The 13535-nt window shown below is 40.8% G+C and overlaps 1 protein-coding gene across 2 annotated transcripts in view; it reads right to left on the reverse strand.

The window, feature by feature from the left end:
* Positions 1–1389: 1389 nt before the first annotated feature.
* Positions 1390–13535, reverse strand: part of fat3b (FAT atypical cadherin 3b) — a 69339-nt gene continuing 57193 nt past the window's right edge. The window contains exons 49-52 of one of the 2 annotated variants that reach the window (XM_084942449.1): positions 9736–9834; positions 8617–8676; positions 8290–8328; positions 1390–5479 (exon numbers count right to left, since the gene is read on the reverse strand). In XM_084942449.1, coding sequence (XP_084798575.1) covers positions 4722–5479; positions 8290–8328; positions 8617–8676; positions 9736–9834 — 956 coding nt within the window. In that variant the 3' untranslated portion in view covers positions 1390–4721. The remainder of the gene's footprint in view (positions 5480–8289; positions 8329–8616; positions 8677–9735; positions 9835–13535) is intronic. The other variant, XM_084942450.1, reaches the window with a different exon arrangement.

The following is a 13535-nucleotide window of genomic DNA, read 5'->3' on the forward strand; positions in this document are numbered from 1 at the left end:
CTGTGGGTGGCATCCATCTTTTATATACAGTCTGTGATGCTCCCTTTGTAACTTCACATTATCTCAGTGCATGCATACATAGCACCTACATATATATCTGTCACACATGAGTGGGTGAGTGGATAATCTTTTACTAAACAACTCTCTCCTGCGTGGCACTGCATCTAAAAATAAAAACATGCTATTTTTTTTGAGGTCATGTATATTGTGTTGAGCGACATGCAGGGGAAAAACATGCATTAATGCTACAAAAAAAATGTACATAGACACATATACCTCCACAACCCTTAATTGGCCAAAATGTGTTGTATGTGCCAGAGAAAATAAAACACAATCGGGGGAATGCCTGGTTGCCATGGGAATGCTTTCTGGCAGGTAGTCAGCTTGGTGATGTTTATACGAGGAGGCTTGGATGGCAACAAGGAGAAAGTCTGTGTATCAACTCCGCGGGGGGTCGGGAGGATAATCAAAAACCGCAAAGATTCCTTTGTGTGTGTCCTTGTTAGTTAGGGCCACAGACTGGCTGCCTTCAACCTTTTTGTCAACAATCAAGAATTAATTTCTTACCTTTTAGTGATGCAGATAAAGCTACTAAGAAATGCCACTCTACTCAACAGTAGGAGACCTTGTGACATTAAAGTCGCACTAATTTGAATCTTGTGCAGATGTGCATGCCCAAATACCCGAGGCTCTTGATGTTTCCACGTGTCCAAACCTTGTTTACCTTGCACTGGGGCTTGGTAGAGCCCTCAGTTCATTCTCAACCTGAAACAACCTGCACTTTAGCTCCCTTTCCTCCAGCTGAGTGCCCCTAAAAACAAAAGGGTTGAAAACACTAAATGAGCATTTGAGCAGTCTGAGACCTGAGATTATGGTTTACTTACACATAACCACACTTCATTATTCAAAACTTTGTTTTTCTGTGGCAACTCTGTAACAGTATCAAAACTAAGGGAAAGGGTAATAGGTCTTCTTTTAGGTGTTTGCCCGATTGCAAATGCCAGATGTTCATATTTGATAAAGGTTTTCATAAAAAACATACTTCATTTGCAGACGGTAACTGTAATATTACTATTTTTAAGTGCAAAGTAAAATTTTAAAATATACCCTTGCAACAATTCCCTGGCTCTTGTGCAGTGCCACTTTTCATGTAATACCACCTGCATTAGTGCACAAGGAACTGCACAGAAGCTTGAAAATTGTGCCTAATATTTTCTGGGCGCATTTTTCAATGCCCAAGGAACAGGACTTAAAAAATCTCCATGCAGACAGCCAAAGGATTATCTAATCACAGATACATGCCTTTTAGAGATGCACCGTCTGCATAATTTCATCATCGCAATGGGTCAGAATGGAAATAAACTCCCAGGAACAAAGAGTACCACACAATAAGCTGGATCCATTTATTCAAGTCAGCAAATAATTCAGTTCCTGAGGTAAACAAAAAGGCATAATGCGAAGATTATGCTGAAATCTGCTCAACTGTTGACAGTGTATAGAGGCAAGGGAATCTAAGCCAAGATCCTAACAGCCTTTTCAAATCACCTCTGATGATTTCAGAATGAAATTTATTGTTTAACTGATCAAACACGTTGTGCACTTTACATTTTCAGGGGACATTATTATGCCTTCATGTCTTCCCAGGACACTGACAACTTTAAGCTCCGCTAAATGAATCTGCCAGATTCCGGTGGGGAGGGAAAGAAAAACATAAGAGGCATGACAAGACTGACTTGATAGGATTAAATATTTTATGGGGATTATTTATCTCACATAGTCTAGGTTGAGATCTAGCTAACCTGCTATAACACACCCATTACACATTCGCCCCGAGGACAAATGCCGTTCTCGTTCTCTCATTCGCGATAAAACGTGAATCTCCTTGATTGGGGAACATTCTTCAAGTCTTGTTAATGCGCAGCCACTCAAACACCCATGCAGCGCTGTGAGTGACCTGAAATAACTTATGATCCTGTAGGAATGAATGGTAGTTTGCGAGATGATTCAACTGCAGTGGATGGCAATAAAGAATAAAAAGATGACAGCAAAGATGTCTCAGTTGCTGGCAGCGTTGATTCACAGCACTGAGGTTCTGGGTTGCAAACCTCTGCCTGTGGAAGCTGTTGTATTGGGTTTGAATGCTCTCACGGTATTCCTGTGGGTTTCCTTTAGGTGCCTCAACTTTCTTCCACAGTCTGCAGACATGCAGGCCCGGTGAACTGGAAACTGTAAAGTGCCCACAGGTGTGAATGTGTTTATCCATGTTGTAGTCTGACCTGTCCGGTATGTTTCTTTGTGCAAGCTGTGGCACGCTTCAGCCCCCCAAATACAGAGTACATCTGAATAGGAATTGGATAGAGAGGATGAATAGATGGCCGCTGCTATTATGAGACACAAAATACATTAGGTGAAACTAAACCTGATCACAATAAGACATGTCAACTGGTATGTGTCTGTTACTGCTGGATGTTACGGTATTTCCAAAGAGTCCATCGGCACAGTATCTTTCAACTCTGTCAATGAAAACCACTTTTGCAACAACAAATGCGCTAATTTAACACAAAAGTGCAGCCTTGAATTCTCACTACATACATAGAGACATAGACGGCTTGCATTTACTTTGTAGCATCTACTCTGTCCTTCAATTTGATGTACATATATTGTTTGCTGAGCATTTTCTCAAAGGCATGTTTACCAGATGAGATGATGAGCGTAGTAACTGTGACATGAAGGTGGCTTTTAGTTCTGACAGGAGCCAGATGCATAAAAGTTTATGCAGATTTACGAGTGAATCTGTATTCCTCTACTCATATTTGTAAACCCGTGCCTACGCATGGTGCTCTTTTATAAATCTCAATCAAAGCGAAACTTTACACATGTGCATGATTTCCACTTAGAGCTTTCATAATGAATGGATGTAAATCCTCCCTTATTCCTCATTTGCATATAAATCAAGCAGTGATTAGACATGACAATGATAAAAAAAAAAACACAGCAAAGAAGAAGTGCTATTTCACCAAATCTACTCCTGTTTCTTTTTTTACCTCCTTAATTTGTAATGAAATAAACAGGAAACAGGTCTCATCTGGTCATAAAACTGCTTGTCAGTCAACCACCCAACTACATAGGCGATTGTCTACTAAAATGGCAGTAATTCCTAAAGAATATTAATGGGACACTTTTGTTAAATCCCTTGAACTAAAGCTTAAAGTCTGCACTTCAATCACAGGTTGACTGGTTGATTTAAAATCCACTGTGGTGGTGTGCAGAGTTATTGATGACGCGTTTATGAGCTGGAAATATATATATTGATAACAGGGAATGCAAGCTCAGCCAAACTGGCTGTTTTTCTTCACTTCTGTCTCGGTTCATTTTTCATCTTCTCTCCATTCTGTCGGGCTTGCCTCACGATGGTCTGTCATGGTCTGGAGTACGAACACGGTCCACACATTCTTCCTTTACAAATACCAGTTTGTGCATGGGAAGAGGTGTGTGTATTTTTGTGCACACGGTGTGTCTTTTTAAAAAAAATCCACAAATGACCCGAACAGCTACTATGAATATGTTTATCTTTAATTACTCCTAGCCAACTAGGAGTCAACTAGGAATATTCTCAGAGAACAGCGCTGTTTCGAAGCTTCGTTACATGGAGTTTATTTTCATTTGCATTCCCTTTGTTGTGTGTGAACTGGGAATGCAGCAGCATTTACACTGCGTTATCAGCGAGCCAACCATGAGCACATGTCCTGGGTGAGTGATTCTGTACTTCACGGTTGCATGTCCACACAATTCTCTAAGCCGTTCTGCACATAATGCCCCGAAATTCATTTCACATATTAACACCAGGTGTAAAGCAGGCTTCAGTCTGCCTGAAGCACTGCTAAAGCTTCAATATATTCAAATTACATTATGTACATATTGATTAAATTAATGTGTTTTAATAAGTAGCTCTGTGTCCTTCTACTCACTTAGAATAGCCGATTGAGTAAATAAAAAAATATATCCTTAGTCCTGTATTTAATCATATCTACACAGGCCAGGTAACTATAACGCATGTGCTCATGAAGAGACTCATGAGCAAAGCTACAAATATGAATAAATAAATAAATCCACATAGGAAAATTAAATGATTGTGTAAAATCAACCTCAGGTAATCTTAATACTCTCAGTCTCTGTGTGGGATGCGAGCGAAAAGCTCCCTGCAAAACAAACCTGAGCGCGCGTCAGTGAAAAATAATAAATGCATTAAATATTGCATGGCTGAGTTAACAAAATAATTGTGTGCCAGTACATGTGCGATCCGACACAGCGATGAACGAAATACGTGATTTGAAAATTTGCACATACAGGGGTACGCGATCTAAAACAAGCTCCAAATGTTCTTCTTCAGTGACTCTAAATAATACATGTAAAAGCACTGATTCAGAGCCAATGGCAGCACAGGTGAAGCTGTGACGAGACACATATATTTCCTCTTATTCCTCCCGCTTATAAATGAGCCAGGGGATTGGTGGTGGATTAGTGCTTGTTTACACAAGGATAATAATGTCGGATAATAAAAGTGTGTATGTTAACATTCTTGTCCAATTATTTTTTTTAGGTGGTGGACCAGTGTTCGAGTAGATTATAAATGTGAACCGTAACCAGAGAGGATCACCGCCACTCTGTGATTTGCAAAGGAACAGAAAATCTTTTTGTTTTAAGGAGTCTTGAGCGTGAGCTCATTTCAGCCCATCCCAGCCTGCTGCAGGTTCAGATCTGGTAGAGGCTCTGTTTATTCGTGTGGCTCTCCTGGCTCTCAGTGACACCAGGTTCAGTAGTCTTTCTAACTCATCCCCAGAACCTGCCAGACTATTAGAACCAAGCCCTCCATGGTCTTCCCGTGATCCCCTCCATTCCTCTGTCTGTAAGTCCCAGGCCCTGAGGGGGGGCATAAGTTGAGCTGGGTGCAGGTTTAGCCCTGGGGGACTGGACGGATATCCTTCATAGGCTCGCCGAGTTGGGGGTAGAGTATCATAAAGGCTCTCCGTGTCTTCATTTTGTTCCGGATCATGTCTGGACTCTTGGTACTCTTCATACACGGGCGAGGAGCTGTCGTCACAGCTGTCTTGGTCCTGCAGCTGCTGATCTCCGTCGTCCTGGTGTCCCTCCATGTCCTTGGTCCTAATGTTCATATTCCTTCCTTCCTCCTTGTACCTTCTCTTTTCTTTTCTGTCCGAGGTGTGTTTTCTCTCCCACTCTCCAGACTGATTCCTCTCCCACTGAAAGGTCCTCCTCCCAGTTTCCTGTGTCCTCTCACGGCTTTTGTCCGCGTTGTAGCCCATCACCCTGTAGTCCAGCTGCAGAGAGCGTGTGCTGCCTCCGCGTCTGATGTTCTGCTGGGTGTCATTAAGCTCATAATGGGATCCTGACTCAGGTGGACGCAGTCGTGATGGCGACACCCAGCTTGAAGTCTGACAGGAAGACTCCCAACGGTATGCTGAAAATACAGTTTGGCATAGTTTCAGTAATAAACAGCATGGATTTAAGGACAATCTAAGAAAGGAATGGAACTTAACATGGTGTAATAGCAACATATGTCTTTTTCCATGGAAAAATCTTTGCTCCTAAATCACTGGAAGCATATAGTTTTACTGTAGTGTGCATTAGGGTGCACTACAGTGGTGGTCCCACCAGTGGGACACAGATCTACTACAGTAAAATATGATTTATGTAGGAAAAGCACAGCGATGCTATCACGCTGACCTCATTCAGCTTGTATCATTTATTGTTGCTATTAACTAATAAAAAATCTGGAGCATGAACTTTTTTCAGCTGTTGCATACCAGAACAAGTTAAAGAACCACAGTGTTACAGCACAGTGTGATGAAGACTCAGATCTAATCAGTCTAATAGGATCAGCCGGCGAAAGGTGTCCATCGGTAAATAAACTCCTCGTCTAAAACAGCAGTATCGCTGCAATCTTATCTCCAGCAGGTAGAGAGTGGTGACACCAGTAACTACACTTCTGTGCATCTGCTATAGGAGGACTGTTGTGATTCTTACAGCTGCACACACATTTCATTTTCACTTACAGTTCTACCGCTGCCCTTGTAAAAACAAAAAAAAAACTAAAGACAAATAAAATAAATAAATAAAATGAATGAAAAAAGCTTTCTCAAGGTGTAAAACCACCAACATCTGGAAAAAAGTTGCCAATTTTATTATCAATTTTGAAGCCATTTCCGAATAGCTTGCATATTATCTGGCTTGTCGTGTTTATTTTGCTTCTCCCCTTAAATTGTCCCCATGCTTATTATCTCTACCTTTGATTGGGTTTATTTTTGCACAAGAAATGAAGCGCGCATGATAGTGTGTGCATGTGTGCGCTGCATGTTTGAGAGGTGTAGCAGGAGACCCACAAAGTGCCAGAAAGTGGTGCTTTCTGTTTGTTCCGTGGGATTTCTCCAGCGTGTTTGCTTTGTGTAATCGCTCCAGTTCTCATTTACTTTTTTATTAATGTGCAAATAAAATTAGTCGACATTTTATTTATTTATTTATTTTAGATTTCAGTTCATGCTGCTAAATGGACTGACACAGAACTCCCCGCTAATCCACAACTTCCTACAAACTACAGCATGCAGGTTGCATAATTCATGGTTAGGTTAATGAGCTGTGAGGGGAAAAAATATCATATTGATGAAGTGAGAGGAGGCAGAGGGGTCACCCTGTGTGTGGGACAGAGAGTACACTTAATTACTGTGCTTGTGCCAGCCACTACTATATAATTCATGACACATGTGTGGATACAGATATCTAACGGACTGCCATGCCAACGAGATCTTACTGCCATGCCATGCTTGCCTCAAATATCTGTCTCTGGTTAAAAAATGTTCTAACGAAGGGTTAAGGGAGGGGGGGAAAAAAGAATGCTCTTACAATCCACAATGTACTCGTGGATGAACTCTACGCAAATCTCATCTTTGCTCTGCAGGTGACGACTCGCTGTCAGTAAAATGGGAAACAAAACAAATATCTCATGGGACGGCGAACCTTTGATGATGATATTCTCGGTGAATGCAAAAGGAGACGGCGAATTATGACACAGAAGAAAGCACGCTTCGACAAAAAGAGAGGGAAGCTGGCAGAGAGCCATTTAGCACGCCGCTTACACCCACAAACACAATTCATAATAGATAATACATGCACACAATCATGCTGCAACTGTATACAAAAACACAAAATGGAAAAATACATATATCAGATTCGCTTTTTTCACATTTCTTCTTGCTGTGCTTGAAAATAAATTTGTGAGATTGAAAACTTTATTAAAAAAATGTTTTGTGCAAAACAGAAAATTCTGAATCCAAAGGATGTCTTCAAAAAAAACCACTGGACAAACATCATTTAATTCTCTTTGTCTGAAATGAAGCTGCGTGTGCTTCAGCAGGCTGGCAGTGACTGAGGCATAAACACACTCTTGCTCTGGGTTGGAAACGAAATGCTTTGTAGACCTAGTAAATTACATGCAACCGAGAACAAACAGACTTGGTAACTATGAGCCAATTAATATTGATTGCAAGAGTGTAGCACAAGCAACTGACAGCGGAGTAGGGATCTTAAAGGATAGGTGCAACTGGATTGTGACGGCCCCGGTGTTTGTTTAAGGAAAGCCATGCATTCGCTAAGAGCAGAAAGTCAGTGTTCAGACTGTAGATCATTCCCCCCCAAAAAAATGTTGAAAAAGAAAGTGTTTGAAGCTGCCTTCTCCTCTGCTGTTCTGGGCGGATGTGAGGCTTAGCTCAAAGTGCCCCTAATCCTCTGAGACCCTCTGCAAGGCCGGGGTGAAAGCTTTGCTTTGCTTGGAGCTAGGACTGCTGCGCCCAATTTAGCAGTCATCAGAATTCAAAATTTCTTAATTAACTATGAAGCAGAATACGTTTTAAAAGTATCTCTGGACATAATATTTTTATTTCATCAAAGAGCTGCCTGAATGTTGTACCTGAAAGCCCTACACTGTTTGCTACACACAGGGCAACAGAAACTGACTCACATTCCAGTTATTTTTCCCGACCTCCGAGGTCAGAAAACATAATCGGAAACTGGAAGCCTGCATTGACATTCAAAGAGTGGATAGAGTCGGCATAAATAGACATAGTAATCTGTACTATTGGGCTATGATGAAAGTATTCAGAGAAAATACTGCAAAGGATGCAAAAGGTCAGGTTGTGGGTTCTCACCCCTGACAAATAAAGTCAAAGAAATGGCAAATTAATAAGATGTTTTTCCATTGCTTTGCATCTCACTCACCAGGGCTGCTACACCGCTGTTCTTTGTCCATGTTTGACACTACAAAGGGAGAGAGAAAGGGAAAGTCAGAGACAGAGCGAGACAAACAACCCAGAAACCAAAGGGGAAAAACTGAAACACAGAGAAATTCGGTGTCAGAAACTGACAACAAATATTAGAAATCTAAGCAGGATGTTTAATTCGTAATAAGAACGGGGGCTGAATGGCAGCGGCTCGGCTGCATTCAGTAAATTCTATCTTTTTGCTCTGCCGCTGAACAAATATGTTGGCGTTGGAATGACAGACACAAAGAAGACAGGGGAGTTAACAGAGGATTTTCCTTCATACCTTCACTTTCAATGTTATCAACAGTATCATTGACGAGACGTATCACTGTCACTATGGAGGCTAGGCAGAAGACAGAAAGAGAGAAGAAGAAATGGAAATAATCTCAGTGCATTCATGAACAGGGCAAGGGTTTATACAATGGAAGTGACTGAGATGTGCTGAGAACACAGAGGAAGCATGTTGCAAACGTGTCTATATACATGTGGTGTCTGTGCGTGCGCGTGTGTGTGTGGGTGTCCTGTAAGAAAGCGAGGACTCTTTGCAGCTACACTAATTAGACAGGAAATAAAGCACTGACATAGATTTCCTATGTAAAGAACACAACCACACACACACATCAGCATCATTGCGGTGCTTGACTTCCACCCTCTTATAGTTAGCCAGTGGAAAATCAATGCTATCGAGTTATCTGGGAATTGTAGCTTTGAAAAAAAGATGCACAGGCAACCTGTGCATATTGGTTGCATTAAAGCATTTCCACTTCTCTAATATCACCCTGCTTTTCAATAATTACTACAGGCCCAGCATTTGATTTTACACTAACCTTCATTTAACCAGGCAATTCATTAGGAACTAATTCCTATTCACAGTGACAGCCCTGCGAAAGGCGAACCCTCTCAAGGGAACTAAGAAAGAAATGTCAGAAGCTTAAAAGACGGCGGCACACATTCAGAAAACATTTAAAACACTCCCTGCTTGAATACAGTCACAAGACGTAATAACACGTGGCAGCAAGCAACACATAATTGGCAGTCTATCTAACGGACAACAGCATCAGGCAACCAAGAGCAAAGCAAGAACAGCACGCACAAACAGCCTGAGCAAAGACAACAGCAGCAGCAAGACAACAAGGTTAGAAGGATATGCATGCAGAACATGAAGCAGCGGACAGACTGAAGATGGAAGACACTGGTAAACCGAGAAACAATTACATGTTTCAGTGAGAATGTCTGACAAATCTGTCCACTTTTAGGACTTTTTTCTGCAGAAAGTTCCAGGCTTTAGTTGAAGGAGTTTAAAATGATGGTGGGCCAAACAAGGTACTGGTTTGGGGAACATTACCTACAAATTTCTGGCAATTAAAATGCGCTTTAGTTAATTTGAGTATCAGAGTCTTACCGTTGTCATCGAAGGACTCTGAAGTGTAGGAGCTAAGTGAGTGCTCCTCGGAGGTGGAGTCTGAGAGACACCCCAGCCCGTCCGCCAGCTCCGACACGTCTAATGTAAAAACACAAAACAACACTCATTCACATCAGCAACTTTCACTCATGGTAAATTAAATGTAGGTTCAGAATTGAAAGACGTGTTCAGATATCCGAATCGTTCAGATCTGAAAAGCTCAGTAACGATCGTGCTGTATTTACATTTAAAGGCTTAACTTCGGCTAATAAGAAGCTTCTAAAGTCTGAGCTGAAATAACCTCGTATCAGCTTTGAGTTGGATTTCTAAGCAGGGTGAAAAGAAGAAAGGATCAGAGTGACCGAAAACTCTCTACTTTGCTCATTCAGTGCACTCATGGGGAAAAAATGTGTCCACAGATCCATCACTCCGCCTGTCCATTCATTTTCTTTCTAGCTGGCTGTGTTCAGTTAGAAGAGAGAGGCTAAATCTGCTATTCATCTACTTTTGACTCAGATAGAGCATATTTAAAAAACATATTTGACCTGCAGAATGATTTTTTTTTCCCATAAAGGCTTCCTCGCTGCTTTGATGTACAACATTTTCCACAAATCCCAGTACACCTACTGCAAATCCAGGTCTGCCCATTTAATGCTGTCAGCACTATCATGGAGGGGGTGAAGACCACCGAGTTACTGGTGGTTATGTAACTGCTGAATAACTGCTTAAAGAAAAAAAGCAAAATAGAGCAAATTGCATGACAACGTCACTGCGCTACAGGGTAGGGTGGCAAGTAGGTTTGTGGTTTGGGTCAAGCTTTTCATACTGTGGTAATCAAAGGTCTTCTTTTATGTTACAACCCTGCAATTTTGTCTGCGCACACAAATCAAATTAAATTTTGTTTGGAGAAATCTACCAGGCCTAATATCTCCAGTTTTCCTTAACCTTTACGTCTGCAGAGGCATCATTTCAAATAAACTGGCGCTTACAAGTCAGTGTGGTCTTTTTTTGTGCCTTTGCCGAGCTGTTATTTGAAGGTTTGTTTCCTTCAAATCATTCCAAGTGTCCTCTGAGTGATTGTCAAACAACTGCCCGGAGGTCCGTAGCAGGTACTTATGACTTCAGATAAGCTGTAAAGACTGTTTACAACACAGCCAGAGGCAGGTGAATTTCTCTACCAGGTGCCCCTTATGTAGAAGCAATGAAGTCTTTTTTTTTTTTCTTCATTTTTGCTCAAATTGGGAAAGAAATACAGAGGACCAGCAGAGTGGAAAGGCTGAGCTGTGAGATCAATTGTTTGTGCAAAATAAAACTGCATGCAAGAGGCAGTTTTGCTGATGTGAAAAAGTAACTTTTTAGCAAACTTTTGGGAAAACTAAATAGGCTTTTATTTAGTAGATGGAACAAACAGAGAGGAAAAAAAGAGAGAAATAGAAAATAGAAAGCTATTTAAATCCATTTTACTGCCTTGCTGCTATGTAGTGATGGATCTTAATGTGAGAATCATTGATTGGCAATAAATGGTCTGGGTTCTGAATATTTCCTCATGAGCATCTGTTCAGATGAATTCTTCTCCAGATCCTTGTATTGAGTCACAGTAAACAAAGATGCACTAACAAATTATATGGCATCAAGTCAAAAAAGTAAATCAAAAGTCTTTTTATTCAGCTCATTTTGGAGCAAAGATGCCAGTGTCACATTAACGCAACGTCTCAAGAAAAATACATTTTTCAAGAAGACTATACAAATATTTTATGTCATGCATTTGCTTCCCGCAGTTCCAGCTGTACCTTAATACATCCTTGCACACAGTTGTTCCTGTTCCCTTTTTTTCCCAAAAAAGAAGGGTGGGTGGGTGTAAATTCATAATAACAACAGAGATTTTGTGATAGCGTTTTGAATCTCACACCTCTACACAACAGCTTACCCTTGTCTGACAGGTGTGACAGAATTTCAAATCTTCAAAAATCTTGTTTTTCACTTCACGTTTGGTAAGCAAGCATTCAGGGCTCGGCCCATCTTGTGACCAAATCCGTACTCTGCAACCGTGTCCGCGAGGGCCGGGATGTCTGGAAATCAACCTCAGCTTTCTGAGCTCAAGCTACGTGGTCATGGTTCAATGCATATGGAAGAAGCGAAACGCTCCTGTGAGAATGTGATCAGTAAGGCAGTACCATCAATCAAACTAAACAAGAAAGACAGTGCAGCAGCCACAGGTCTAATTCAGGATGCAGGCAAGGGGACACTTAATATAATCAGGTTTTGGAAAAAGCAAAATTTTTTACCCCTTCTTTCTTTCTTTCTTTCTTTCTTTCTTTCTTTCTTTCTTTCTGTTTTTTTCCTTACAAGTTCCTATAATTGAGACCCACCCAAACTATTTTCTTTGCCGAGCCAGTTCAGTAAAATATAATGTTACGCTGATTTAAGTGATACGGTCTACAATTTGGCTCCCTTCTTATTTTATGTTTTTTTCCAGACAAGTTTTCAGCATTTCAGTTTGAAACACTAACAATTACCAAGCCAAACAGATCCAATCCAACAGTTTCAACTCAAAATCATTTTCAGCAAAATCAAACATAAATGTCAGTCAAAGCGGCCGCGCTCCTAACTCCAGATGGATGAGTTAAAAAAAAAACCCTCAGAGTTGAAACACTCCATAGAGGCCAGACCGTAAACATGCTGTAAAGTTGGACATTTTAAGCATATGGGGAATAGCTCTCTCTTGAAGCCAGCCTATTGTGACAGCTAGAGGAACTGCAGTTTGCGGCACATCTGCACTGGCTTCAATATTCACCTCCAGAGGTCACGCCTCGATCAGTTCACTCTGAAACACCCAACTTTAGAGCAGACATGACAATTTTTAGAACCAGGTTTTAATCTCTGTGGCATGTTGTCCTCCTGAGAACATGCTAAAACTCTTGAGTCTGCCTTCACTTTTTAGTATTTTGCAAGTAACCTAAGAAATAGGTGGAAAAGTTTACCGTGACAAGTGCAAACATACATGGAAAAAGAGTATTTAAGGGAAAACCAGAGTTTGTACAGTTTTTCAATGTCAGTCTTCAGAAATGACTTCCTGTGAGTGAAACAGTTCATAGTTAGTGTTTAAAATACTCCTCCATGAAGAAGGTTTAGTGTATAAGACTTCCTGAAGAGTTACCAACAGTTACCAAAAAACCCAAACTATAGAGTTCAGTATGAGGCCTGATTTGTTCGAAGAATATTTTCCAAGTATTTAATTATTCATCCCATTTTATTTATTTATGATCGAACGGGTAGCGACAGAAAATAACCATAGTTACTAACCAGGAATGTTGGTTAGTAACTATTTCATGTTTTGACCTGTGGCCTTGTTATTGAAATACACATTATTGCACTTGCTTGTGGCTGTCGTGGTGTAAATAACTTACTAAACTCATCTGCAATTGATTAGTTAACCTGGCAGTTAACACTGCAGTCATTAACACAGTAGGTTAATGACTTGAGGTCAGTTTTCTATAAGTTTTATCATCATTAAATTAATAGACTGGTGGTGTAAATGTGAGGAGGTGGTGCTGGTTCTTTTTTTTCTTTTTTCTACAGACACTCAGCGGGGGACCAAAAAAATAAAATAACCTATTTCCCATTCCTACAGGAAAAAAATCAATAATTAACAGCCAGGAAGTTCCCACTGCAAGCTGTATTATTCACACAACAGGCTGGACAAAGGATCGAAATATCTGACGCCTACCTGCGCACTGAAATGCAACGTGGTTATTTCATCGACAGAGAACAGACTGGGAAGAGTGTTGGCAGCTAAAATA

This window comes from Perissodus microlepis, chromosome 10 (genome assembly GCF_051167445.1).
Source record: "Perissodus microlepis isolate ML-2025 ecotype Zambia chromosome 10, ASM5116744v1, whole genome shotgun sequence".
NCBI lineage: Eukaryota > Metazoa > Chordata > Actinopteri > Cichliformes > Cichlidae > Perissodus > Perissodus microlepis.